The 14,421-nt window shown below is 41.3% G+C and overlaps 1 protein-coding gene across 1 annotated transcript in view; it reads left to right on the plus strand.

The window, feature by feature from the left end:
- The window catches only part of LOC108715044 (kelch domain-containing protein 8B), a 131,756-nt gene that overhangs the window by 85,929 nt on the left and 31,406 nt on the right, over positions 1-14,421 (plus strand). The window contains exon 4 of the mRNA XM_018259897.2: positions 3,960-4,184. Coding sequence (XP_018115386.2) covers positions 3,960-4,184 — 225 coding nt within the window. The remainder of the gene's footprint in view (positions 1-3,959; positions 4,185-14,421) is intronic.

Below are 14,421 nucleotides of genomic sequence, written 5' to 3' on the forward strand. Positions count from 1 at the left end.
AGAGTGGTGGTAAATTGAACATTTTCTAATTGGACCAGTGTTGTTAGTGGAGTACCGCAGGGCTCTGTCCTTTGCCCTGGAAGTGGGCATTGTTAGTGCTATCTGTTTTTGCTGACGATACTCATTTGTGGAGAACTTTAAGTTCCATAAAAGCTGTTACCACTTTGCAGAGACATTTTACTGTTTGTTTTTTTTTTTTTTATTATTTTAAAAAACAACCATTCCCGTTCAGTGGGTTTAACCAAGAAACCATCAATGTTATCTATGTCTTCCTTACATATTAAAATCCTAAGTTACAGGCACATACGGCTTACTTTAACCATCAGTGGTACTGCAAGCTAATAGCTTTTGAGAGCAGGTGATGGGAAATTTTAAATTAAAAAATATTAATAATGAAATAAATCATTGTCACTGTGTTTAAATAAGCCATCAAAGAGGGTTAGTACTGATGTTGCAAAGCTAATAATATGCCTGTGTATTCATATAATACAGGTATATCTTGTTCCGTGTTTCCCAGTGGGCACAATAAAGTCGAGCTGTATAGATTTTATATTTAGGAATGATTATGCTGCCTTTCTGTAACGATAGGTATCCCAAACCCAGAACAATCCCCAAGGTCTCAGTCTCAGCTCAGTCTTCTGCCTCTAACAACCACTTTTCACTTCAGGAGGAGCGGACCAGGGAGTGGACCAGGGAGAGAGTTGTGGGCAGGCAAGGGAACCACACATAGTACAGAAAGGATCAAGGAGCGTGGTCAAGGGACAGGCCGGGTCAATTCCAAACTGACAATACTGTACCAATTCAGGAGCAGAAGTGTAGTCTAGGTCACAGGCCAGGGTCAAACGCGGTACACAATCAGAATCCGAAGAGTAGTCAAATAACAGGCAAGGGTCAAGAACAACATTCAGACAATAAGTACACGCACCCAGGAACTATGAAGATAGACCTTTATTGGGCAACGATTCAATGCAGAGCAGGGGTCCCAACATACTGTTATTGTATGTAGAAACATTATTAAAGTGCTCACAGAATGTTGTGTAAAAGGATTCACTGTTTCTGTAGTAGAAATTAAAGAAGAGGCAATAGTATTTCTTTCCTGTCTCTGCTCCTGGAATTCAGTGGTTGGAGACTTTTTCAATACAAGCTTCTGTTTTTGACCTTTGATTAGAAATCCCTCAGCACATAACATGGTTACAAGTGCAGGACAATATTGGTGTATCTGTTATTCAGACATAGATCCAAGGATTTTTAGGACAGCAAAGTTTTCACCCCAAATCTCACCCTAGTTCACCTTCAAGAAGAGCTTTCGGATATATCTTGAAGGGCAAGTAGGTATTCGCCTCTAGTGATTGCCGTACTATGCTTCAGGCTTCTATGCCACTGACCCAAGTTTCCTTCCGCAGGAAAGACCCATATTTGGGAACCGAAGCTAAAATTGAGAAACCTGCTATATCTAGCCCTATCAACCCTTAGTTTAGTAGGCAAGATGAAATGAGCACAGGAAGTAACCCTTACAACACTTGTTCTATTCTATTACTGATTTACTCCTTGTTTGTGTAAGGGTTTCCAAATCTTTCATCGTATCCTAGTCACTGTATATTAAGGACCTTGCTGGTAGTATTGATCCCTATTTCCGCAGGATAAATTAAAGCAGAATAGGCAATAACCCTTCCATTCATTCTCTGTTATCTCCTAATAGGTTCCAAGGCCCCATCTAGTAGTAAAAGCAGAGCAGGCAGTAAAACCCCTTTCACTCTGGTCTCTGTCTCTATGCATTGGGGCTAACAATATATTAGGGGAACTGAATGCCTAGCAGGTAGTAACCCTTCCCTAATATCTCAGCCTTTATAATTAAGGATAGATCAGCCATCATTTAGTTACTAAGCTACCCTAGCCGTATATTTTTATACAATGCAGCAACTTTCTATCAAGTGTAACCCAGGAGTGTTCCATAAAATGCAGCTACAGAGTGAAAGTACAACATGGATATGATGCTAAACTTGGGGCACACAAAGGGCTCTATAGATCCAGCTTACGGTGGTCTATGTCCCCATAACACTTGTCCCGGTAAAAAGCCTAGTACATTTTTATGTCATTAAAATGGCAAAGATATAGCTCTATTTTTCTTATGGGGTTAATTAAGGCTAAGTACTTTAAATGCTGATTTACAGAGTTGAAATTTAGATTCAAGCATATGCCTTGACTCCACTCTGCCTGAAGCTCAGGCGCATTTTATTATTTAACAACAAGTCCTGATTCCCTCTGTTCCTGCTCCTTCCTCCTTATGATATGCAGCTGAAGGCAATTTTCACCATGAACCCCACAGCGCACTCAGGGCTGCGAAGAAAAGCTTCAACCAATTAAAGTTTAACATTTGAGTTGGAATTAAGGAGTCTCCCGGGTGAATGTGTTAATCTGCTGAACAGCAGGGCACACAAGATCCTTTACAGCAAGAGGAGATGGAACACTGGGATTAATAGTTAATGCTTCCTTGTGCAAGTTCTTGGGCTAAGCATTATGGGGCTTGTGATTTGGGGTTCATGGACACAATGTGGTCTTCCAGAATAACATCATATAGTGTGGTCTGAATGCTAGAGCATAAAGAAACATGTTTCTACTGTTAATACAGGCAAATAGCTTATTGGAACATCCCTAACACAACCTTCTTTTCATAAGTTTGTAATCCAACAGCTATTAAATACAGCTCTGCAAATGACTAGTATATATCTACTGACCAGTTCCATATTCCTGGTGTAGAGGGGACACCAGTCACCCCCTTCTGCTCCCCTGTATCATTCAATAAAGGCAAATCACCAATTTTAAAGGAGAACTACGCCAGGCTGATACATTAGATAGCTTTAAGAAGGGGTTGGATGGCTTTTTAGCAAGTGAGGGAATACAGGGATATGGAAGATAGCTCATAGTACAAGTTGATCCAGGGACTGGTCCCATTGCCATTTTGGAGTCAGGAAGGAATTTTTCTCCCTCTGAGGCAAATTGGAGAGGCTTCAAATGGGGATTTTGCCTTCCTCTGGATCAACTGGCAGTTAGGCAGATATAATAATAAAAAAAAAAAAAAAGTTGAACTTGATGGACGTGTGTATTTTTTCAACCTTACTTACTATGTTACTATGTTACTTTGTAACTGAACTAACTAAAGAACTAACGAAAGAAAGAGTCGTTGTACATTATGTTTTGTGCATCTATACCAGTCCAAGGCAACCACAGCCCTTTAGCAGTAAAGATCTGTGTCTCCAAAGATGCCCCAGTAGCTCCCCATCTTCTTTTCTGCTGATTCACTGCACATGCTCTGTGCTGCTGTCACTTACTGAGCTTAGGGACCCACTCACAATATACAGTACACATAGAATAGAAATGTCACAATATAAGACTGATTAGTAATTAATACACATAATTACTACATGGCAGCACAGAAACCAGTGCAATTAGCATCAGAATTTAATAATCAGCAAACCTGTAGCATCAGCTTATATTACAGGGGAAGCTCATTTTCTGCTTGATAATTAGTGACGAGCCCTAAGCTTAGCTTCTCAACAGCTGCTCAGAGCCCACTGAGCATGTGAGTGTCACAGACACTTTCCAAGATGGTGACCCCCTGTGACAAGTTTGAAATCCTGGATCATTGCTGCTATTGCCAAGCTGAAACTTTAGGCTGGTGCAATTTCAGTATATAAAACTTGTCATTTTTAGCCATATACATTTTTAGGGTTTAGTTCTCCTTTAACATCTTCTTTTAAAGCTACTTTGACCAGTTGGAGCCCGGGGTAAGTTTCCTTCTATGCCCTGTCCTGAAATCCTTCACTGTTATCCATTGTCAAAGGTCCAAAAGGAAAAAATTAGTTTTTGTAGGAAAATTATACTAGGATTTAATTTGTTAGAAGATGTGGCACAATGTCTCCAAGCATCTCCAATCATATACATGTCCCTTCCCTTGCCAGGAGGACGTCAGGGAAAGCTTCCTGTAACAGCATTTGAAGCCTTGGACCTGGAGATGAAGAGCTGGACTCGATATCCCAGCATCCCAAGCCGGCGTGCCTTTGCCAGCTGCACTATGACTGACAACTGTTTTTTCAGCCTCGGTGGCCTGCAACAGCCTGGACCCCATAATTTTTACTCCCGACCTCATTTTGTCAACACAGTAGAGATATTCGACTCGGAGCAGAGTAAGTTACTGAAACCCATGACATGTAAAGCCTGATGCCATTGCCCTTTTGGAGTAATGGTAGCCATGACATTTTGTCATAAATTGTTCCACAAGTCACATCTGTAATGGGAATAATAATAAGACAATTCCTGGTATTATGTTGATATTAGAGGAAAATAGACTAACCAACTTACTAACAAACCCAGGCACTCAGATATGCCTTTCTTATGTAATTGTCCCTGACCCTCATACTAACGTTGGCCCACCAAATGGATCGTTTTACTCTCATATAAGAACAGAAATAAAGAGCTTTGGCAACTCCCCGAGTGCAGCTGCACAAAGCCAAGGTATATCTAGATCTACATCTATAGTGTTCCATTAAGTTGAAATATTTAACAGAAAGTGGCTTATACACGTGTGCCATAACATTACAGTAAAATTAGACATGTTATTTATGCAGAGTGGAGACTTTTATTGCCCAGGGCAGATATGTAATAGCCATTAGTGATGGGCGAATTTATTCGCCAGGCGCAAATTCGCGGTGAATTTGCGCGATTCTCCGCCAGCGAATAAATTCGCGAAACGCACGCGAAAATTCGCTGGAAAAATTCGCCGGCGTCAAATTTTTTTTTTCGAAAAAACAACGTTTTGTGAATTTTTCGCCGTTTCGCAAATTTTGCGCGAAATTCACGAATTTTTCGGCGAAGCGAAACGGCGCAAATTCGCCCATCACTAATAGCCATGTAATTCTGTTGCTGAGTAAAGAAGAAAATATAATTTTTCAGTATTTGCCACTGAGCATAGTGCTTGTCTGGGGGAAAATGTATCCCTTCACTACATTATTAATAGCAACAATCATTTGAAATCATTGTCCAATCAGCATCTACATAACACAGAACAGACATACAGAACACAGCCATTAATCAGGCACTTTGGTACAAACCTAATGCCCTGACTGCCAGCTGGAAGCAGGTAATGGAGACGGAGTATAAATATAACAGTCTTTGTAGATGAGACTGAGAGTATAAATTGGGTTAGGCACCACCCTGTGATTATAACACTTACCTGATACCCCAGATGGTACTCCTGTAAGCAGAAACTACACTGGTCCAGGGTACCCCTGTAGAAACATAATCTTCATCCACTTCTTAGATTCTCAGCCCCCGGCCCGGTGAGCATGTGCAGTAGAGTGAAAAGTTTGAAGAAGAAGGCACATGGTGCTCCTGCAGTTGTACCCAGGCCGGTGCACTTTCAGTAAATATACATAACTGGAGGTAAAAATATGCAGAGAACACCAAAGATGCAAGGAAAAGTGGGTGATCCATTGGCAGAGGTGAGATTGTGGCTAAAATATATACTAAGGGAAGTTTAAGAGAGAAGAAAAGAACTGAACTGCTGGAAAAATTAGAAAAAGCAAAGGGATAGTGGAGGAAAGCAGGACAGAAAAACAACAGAATATATATATATATATATATATATATATATATATATATATATATATATATATATATATATCAGAGAAAAGAAAGAACAATTTATATCTGAACCCTAGGTTGCTTGTATAGCAATGCAGCAGTGGAGCAGTAGTAATAGTGTACACTTTTTAATATCTAAAATACTGTGCTGTGTGGCAGGAGCAAGAGCCGATTACTTAGAGCATTTTTTTTCTTGCTTGGTTTTTTACCAGTAGACCCCCATGGGGCCCAGTGATTTCCATCATATACCGAAGTCCTATACTAAGTCATATAAAGAAAACAGAGCAGGGGAGAACTGTCTGGCTATGTTATTTATAGATGCAGAATGAACCACTCATTGTCATCACACTTTCTGCCTGTATAGACCCAGCCTTTTATGTGTTCAGTGTTTGCCATTTTTGGCCTGATCCAGTCAGCCCCTAACAGCCCAGCTGGCAGTTCCCTATATATAGTGAGAATTTACTTGACAAGCACTGTTCAGATCAAATGAGATGATACAGTTTTAGCACTTTCTCTGGCTCCCGGGTACTTCTGCCAGAAACACAAGACAGAATATAATTATCTGTAATATTTAGTGGAATGTGGAATGTGCAATGTCATTCCTTATAGATTCTGTGGTCGTTTCTTCTCTCAGAATGCTGGGTTTTTATCTCACTGTCAGGCAGGGCCGTCATTAGAAATCATGGGGCCCCGTATAGCAAAATTTTCTGGGCCCCTGGTACCCTCCCACCCCAGATCCTGCCCACACAACAGTAAAAAGTCCACACCAATGCTAAAAATGGTTAACCCCCTTACTCACAAGTTATATAAAGCCATTGGTAGTCAGGGCCCCCTTATAATTAAAAAAAAATTGGAGGCCAGGCCCCCCCCATAAAAGTTGTTACAAAAACATTAGAGGTCAGGGCCCCCTACAAGTTTAAAAAAAATCATTGGTGGCAGGGGCCTATAGAGTATTAAAACAATACATTGGTGGCCAGGGGTTTAAAAAAATAAAAAAACACACATTGGTGTTGAGTAGAACTGAACTCATGGCTTCAGGACTTCAACTTCAGCTGTTTTTGTGACTTTGGGTCTTTTGGCCGCTTTGGGACTTCGGCTGTTCGGCGGTTCCAGAATTCGGAAGAGGCGGTACAGCTTCGGCCCCCCTGATGGCGGCCCTGCTGTCAGGTCAGGCGCTCAGCTGGTTATGAGCTCTGGTTTCCATGCAATTCTGACCTAAGTGGAGCAAATTTTTCTTATAACAGATTCCTCATCACCAGGGACATTTTCACTCTTTCATATTAAAATATAACGTAGCCACCTCTACCTGAGCTACTAATTTGGTTTTAGGGCATATGTTTAAACAAGCACGCCCCCTAACCAAGCTCCTAATTCTTCTCCATGCTCTGACTTCTTTCAACCAATCACTGGTGTGCATCAAGCATTAACCAGTTGACCAGAGGGTGGGTTGTCCACCAGCCAGAAACACTGTCCTTCAATGCAAACATAAGGTATGGGGTGCACCTAACTAGAGCCTCCCATGAGTAGCTTGCCTATCGGGTGTTTGGAACGGGAGTACCTGTTTGTTGTTGTAAAAAGTATAAAACTGATCAAATATCCACAAGTGACAGCCTTAGCCTATTGTAATCATTTTATATGCTCTGTTTTGAGAGAGAGGTGGTGGCAGGGACCACTAGGACTGGAGCCCACAGTGTTTTTACCTTGTATACCAATGGGGCAGTCCAACCCTGTACTTTGCACTTTGACACTGGAAGTGTTAAAATGACCCTTTTTTTGCCATTTATAGCATTATTATTAGCGATGAGCAAATCTGCCCCGTTTCACTTCCCTGAAGAAACTCTCCAAACTGTGGAATAATTTGTTAAGCAGCAAATATTTGTGTTTTCACGATAAATGCATTGTTTTATCACAATTGCCAGTTTTTTTCTCAGCAGGTTTTTCTTTTTTCATTCAATATGCATTGGGTAATTTTTTTCAGAGTTTTTCTTTCTTATTTTTTCTTGGCAGAATTTTGACCCCGTCTTTACGAAAAAAATTGGTGCAAAACGCGGGATTTCATCTCTCATCCATGCCTGCTGGAAAAGTTTGCTCATCACTAATTTATTATCCTTTATTCATATAGTGCTAACAAATTCCACACTTCACAGAGATTGTTTACCATTCTCATCAGCCCCTGCTCCAATGAGACTTACAATCCAAGGTTCCTATTACATTGACTCACATTATAGGCAGTTGTATCAGTAGCTCATATGGTTTTTGGAGTGTGGTAGGAAACCAGAATACTCAGAGAAACCCCACATTGGCACAGGAGATCATATGAACACTTTGCAGATAGTGTCCTGGCTGGAACTGAACGTAGGACCCCAGTGACCACTGTGCCATCATGCCAACAGCAGAAATTGCCAAATGAAATAGGAACACCAAAATATGTACAGAACATACAATTTATCCACTCTATGTCAAACAAAATTCCCATACCCAGAACAAACCCCAAGATTCCCATCACGGCTCATGCTTCTGATTATAACTACCGCCTTTCATGCTGGGAGGAGCCCTTCGTAACTCAGATCCTGCCAGGTCTTAAAGTGAGGGAACCAAGGCAAGAGTTCTGGGCAGGCAAGGGAACCAGAACGTGGGACTGGAGTTATGGAGAAAGAGCTGGGTTTAGCTGAAAAAAACGGTCCTGGGTCAAAATCAAACAGTTAGCAAAGTACAGAATCAGGATCCGGAAGAATAGGCATTAACGAGCAAAGGTCGGTACAGGCAATGATCCAGCAATGGTCAGGGAAAGGCAAGGGTCAAGAACAGGCAAGCAGACAATAAACACACCCAGGAACCATCTCAAAATAGACCTACAGTACGTTGGACATCCAAAAAAGGGTACAGGTGCCTTTATATATTTACATTTTGTCACATGGCACACTGAATTTAAAAGGGTGTTCGTGCCCAAATTTGCGCCGGGGGGAAGCGAGTGTGCACACAGGTATTACATCTACTTTCACGTAAGGTGGCCCCCCAGCTCATCATACATCCCTTGTTCTACAGGGAGTACATGTTTGGTCTGTTTCATACAGGTTGGACCATACAAACCCCCATCCAAGGCTTCTTCCACAGAACCAATTTATTTTCTGAGGATTGGTTTAGCTATGATAATCTCAGAAGAATAGGTAATTTACCAGCAATGTTCCCTATCTCTTCATCCCGCTGCTTCATCGGTTTATTGACTACAGAAAAAAAAACATGAAAGCAAGATTTGTTTTGTAAGTCGTGTATTTCATCTTCTATTATCAGAATTATATTGCACAGTATTTCTATTAGAAGGCAAAACTGTTGTTCTTTAATAATAAGCTCTGGGCTTGCAAGCTCTCGGTGTAATTTGATGTTGCGAGACCCAGGGCAGCGTGGGAAATAGCAATTATCTCTCTGGCTGTGAGACCTCAAATTTGCAGATCAATCAGTGACAGTGACTGAGCTATCAGATATACCGGATGTGTACGACTATGGCAATCTAGGAAGAAAAACACACTGCAGAAAGACTTTCATAATTGCTGGTGTTGGATGCTAGACATGACGAAAGCAACCACCGAAGTCAAGAGATTGGGAACAGAGGAGATACGTAAATCCTAAATGACACTTTAGATCTGTCAGTATACACTTGAATATACTATATTTCATAGATGTTATGGGGTAGCAGTATAGGCAAACAATGGCTCCCAGCAGCCCCAGGCTCTAACCCGTCCCCCCAAATTAACCAGAACCTGTAGAGCAGTGAACCCCAACAAGTGGCTCTCGTGCAACATGTTGCACACCAACCCCTTGGATGTTGCTCCCAGCGGCCTCAAAGCTTATTTTTGAATTTTTGGTTTGGAGGCAAGTTTGGATTGAATAAACTAGATCTACTGCCAAATAGAACCTTATGTAGGCTGCCAGTCCATATAGAGCAGTGGTCCCCAACCAGTAGCTAGTAAGCAACATGTTGCTCTCCAAACCCCTTGGATGTTGCTCTCAGTGTCCTCAAAGCAGGTGCTTATTTTTGAATTCCTGGCTTGGAGGCAAGTTTTAATTGCATAAAAACAAAGTATAGTCTCTTATTTGGCACCCCAACTCTTTTTACATTTGAATGTAGCTCACGGGTCAAAAACGTTGGGGACCCCTGATATTGGGGCTGCCTAATGACCAATCACAGCACTTATTTTGCACCTCACTGGAACAGTTTTCATGTTTGTGTTGCTCCTCAACTCTTTTTACATCTGAATGTTGCTCACAGGTATAAAGGGTTGGATGCCCACTGTAGGGCAACCCTGTTTCTTGAGCCTGTACTTTATGTCTCCACTATGTCAATACAATATCATCATATTAGGGGTTCCTGCGAGATCAGTATGTGACCCTTTTGCAGTGACTTGCTCTTAATGGCTTTCTATTGACCATTATTTAGAAGTCTACCTTGTAGAGGGCTGCTATGTGGGACTCACTTTGGGGGCCCAGGGACCCACATAGTGGCAGCAGTAGCTAGAAAGTAGGTATGGAGGGTACAAGGTGGCAAAATGGTAACATATGCAACAAGACATAACAAATGTTGTATCTGTCTCTCTGGGATGCCAGAGGGTTTTGTCAATAGTTATCATTCTTACAACCAAACTATAGGGCCTGCACATGTCCACCTCAGCCCACATGCACCAAGGGGACCCCAAGAATTGCCTTTGCACCCCTTTACCTCTGCTGAAACACAGAGCAGTGCAGTGGGGTTGGCGGTTGCCATGTTCTTGGCTCGCTGATGGTGACATCTAGGGGCAAGAAGAGGTCAGACATGGTGGCCACACTGCACATCGCTATCTTTTCAATATAGTTACAGTATATTCTGGGGAGTCTCTTTTGTACAGTTGAGGAGAGGGGAGCCTGTGCAGAAAATCTATGGTTAATGTATGAGTTTCTTTCTCCTTTAAACACATCCTGAGCCATGAGTCATACAGTGTTCCTCTAGAAGCTCTAAGAACATTTGATTTAGCACAAACATAAAAACCTGCTGTTGATCAGATAGGCTCCCAGCTATACAGCAGCATGCATACCTCACTATTACTTTCCCCTGGAACACAACTGCTGAGCAGGGGAGACAGACTGTGTGTTAGAAACATAATAGACTTCTGCGCTGCACAAGACTTTGTGGCTGATGAGTTTGCAGCAGGTTGAGAAAGCTCACAGGTGTGGTTGGCAAATTTGCAGGTAAAAAAGGCAGAAAGATAATTTGCCCTGAACTATCAACATTACAAGTGACCTTTAGGGAAAGAACTGTGACACAAAGTGTATATTGTAAAGTGAAATCATTATTAGGTGTATTTTACTAGTAGTTGGAAAACAGCTGCAGGTTTGTAGGCTGGATATCCCTGATTTATGTTACCCCTTTCCCTGCTGTTGCTTTTGACTTTGAAGCTAGACCCCCAGCATCTAAAATCTTTTCCCTGTCCGATGGAAGCACCGTCTCCAATTATACCAGTTTGGGTTAGAGATGTTGATTTGCTGTCTTGGATAAGAGGGCGACTATTATGATGATGATGTCTATATTAGGGATCACGAATCCACTATTTGACATTCAGCCAAATACCAGAATCCTTCATGCGAATACTGAACGAATCGGAATCCTAATTTGCATATGCAAATTAGGGACAGTAAAGGAAAAAGTGGGGACATTTTTTTTTACTTCCTTGTTTTGTGACAAAGGGGCAGATTTATCAAGGGTCGAATTTCGAGGGTTAAAAAACCCTCAAATTCGACCCTCGAAGTAAAAACCATTCGAATATCGAATTCGAAGGATTTACCACAACTACTTCGATAGAATGATCGAATAAAAATCGTTCGATCGAACGATAAAATCATTCGAATCAAACGATTCGAACGATTTTAAGCGATCGATCGAAGGATTTTTATTCGACCACAAAAAAACGTAGAAAAGTGCTGGGGAAGGTTCCCAATAGGCTAACATTGCACCTCGGTAGGTTTAAAGTGGCGAAGTATGAATTCGAAGTATTTTTTAAAGAGACAGTACCTCGACTATCGAATGGTCGAATAGACAAACGATTTTTACTTCGAATCGTTCGAATCGTTGATTCGATCGAATTTGACTAATTCGATGGTCAAAGTACCCAAAAAAATACTTCGAAATTCGATTTTTTTTTTCATTCCAATTCTTCACTCGAGCTTAGTAAATCTGCCCCAAAATGTTTTGTATCACAGACAGCACCATCCATGAATGTATTTTCTTAAAACGCCTTTATTGAGACATAGGCTCTTGACCCAGATAAAACACAACGTTTCAGACCTGCATAGGTCTTTAATCAAGCCCAAAATGTCACATGATTTCCCTTCCAGCCTCTAATTTGCATATGCAAATTAGGATTCTGATTCCTTTCGGCCAGGCACAAGGATTTGGCTGAATCCTGCTGAAAAACGCAGAATCCTGGCCGAAGCCTGAACCGAATCCTGGATTTTCTGCTTTTTATCAGGAAATCTGACAACCTCGCGATTCTTCCATGCTGTTTCTCCACACTAATACCTTCAAATGTATTAATCCATTTCCTGTGCTCCGGCTCTTGCACCCGTTCTTCTTGGGGTTGCCAGACATCAAGTACAATTGCACCTTCGTTTTTGGGGCCAAGGTGCATTATATGCGAAAAAAACATATCTCTTTTTGCCTGTTTTTACCCCAGTCACAAACGATGCTTTATATGTGTGGCATTAGCATGTACCTTAGGGAAGTTAGAGTGTTAGCTCTGTTGGGAAAGTAATATGAAAGTGTAATAAATACAAAAAGCTCAGGTTAAACAGCTTTACCCTAAACTGTCTTCGTCCAAGTGTCAAATAAAACTTTACTTATTATGACATTTATAATCTTTGCCGTATAAGTTGAATTATTATGGCTGGAAATCATCCCTAGGAGGACTCAGGATTCTGATTGATTCTTTGAAAATGAGCTAACATTTGAATATCATTTCCATATTTCCCCCGTTCTCCCTGCCATTCACCAGCTGTCAGCTCCTCGCCTCCTCTCTGAATAAATATTATGGACAGAATCCATCTTCAAAGTCGCTCGGTGCCGTCATGGGCACAAAACAGTACCTTGTGCCGAAACAGAGGAAGTAGTAATCATGTTTGATTTATATCAGACGGATCACGATGATGTGCCGGGTTTAGAAATAACTATCAGAGGAGGAGATTTATATCTTTATGTAAATCAATAAAAAATCACCCTCAACAACATTATAAAGTTGAGGACACCAAGGAATTAAAGGGAACACATACCCTGTCCATAAGTATACATTACTTTTACTTTATTATTGTTTGATGTTGGGTATTAGTTGCAGGGGGGGGGGTACTGGTTGTGTTTTCCTTGAAACAAATAAAGGGGACATTAAAATAGTGTGTAGTTGCCAGTTTATTCTAACTAGAATAGTGTTCTGAATGCATTACAGTGTGCAAAGTACAATTTTCAGGTAGCTGCGCCTGTTAAAATGACTTAATGGTAGAGGGTGGTGGTAGCTCAAGGTCCTCCAACGTTAATAGGCATGTTCAGGCCCGGGCCTAGGGCGGTAGGATTTTAGGGGGGCGGCATGACAACCAACCACACCCACATTGGTTTGGAAGCACTTGCACACAATTCAGTATAAAAGGCAGGATGGATACAATGGTGCTTAGTATTGCTTTACTTAAGCGCAAGGGCCATATTTGGGCTCATGGATCTCTTATGGTTGGTGTCAGTAGAAATAATATTTTAGCATGACTCTACTTGTGGCTAAGAGGTCTGAGGCTGCCCAACCCTCAATACCAATGATCACTTCATCCCCTAGGACCACAGATCACACCTACCTGCCAGCCGCACACACACTTGTCCAATGGGTGGTCCATTGGTCCACAGACGAATTTCCCCTTGTGAATAACCAATTAGAGGAGAAGGAGATGTTGTATGGACAACATTTCTAAGATTCTTTAGTACAGAACTTGACAAAGGTCCTGAGATGGCCTGAAATGTTGCAGTTTTAAATAGGGAGGAATCTTGGAAGTACTTTTCATGTTTGAGGACTAAACAATTGGCTGGAAGTGAGTGGTCGCTGAGGGATCTGCATCAGTAAATCCCAACAAAGAGCAATGTGCACTATATCCTTTGTGTCTCCAAATAGCTGGAAGTGTCTGAATCTCCTGGGTTTCTAATTCCACCAACACATATTGCAGGCTGTACCCTAGTCTGTCTCCACCATTGGAGCTTAGCCCATGGCTTACTGTGGAGGTTCTAGATAGACTATTAGCCCCCTGTTAGAAAGTGCTAAAGCTGTTTTCACAGGCAGCCTTAAAGTACTTCATTCTTTGGGTCAGATCCATACCTCCCAACTGTTTGGTTTTCTGCAAGACAGTCCCGATTTTGATAACTCGGCCTGCAATCCTGGATTTCTTACTGAAATGTCCCAACTTTCTCTTTCATCTCCTGCAATGACGCCAGAAAAAGATTTATGTTTATGAAAGTTTATGAAAGTTTATGAAATATTAAATTAAAATAAGAGCTTTGTTGGCAGATAGCCCAGAACTGCAGGTCACTTGAATACTTTTGTAACAATTAAGGATGATTAAAGAAACAATTGTAACTATTTAAGATAAGCAGGTCCCTTTGGAGAACTGTGACTAGCATCTTAAAGGGCAGTTTACTACTACTCATTAGCAAAACTGTTACAACACATTAAACATGGCACTAAAACTCCCACGAACTTTCATAACCTGATAAATTTTATAAAATGGGCG

This window comes from Xenopus laevis, chromosome 4S (assembly GCF_017654675.1).
Source record: "Xenopus laevis strain J_2021 chromosome 4S, Xenopus_laevis_v10.1, whole genome shotgun sequence".
Classification (NCBI taxonomy): domain Eukaryota; kingdom Metazoa; phylum Chordata; class Amphibia; order Anura; family Pipidae; genus Xenopus; species Xenopus laevis.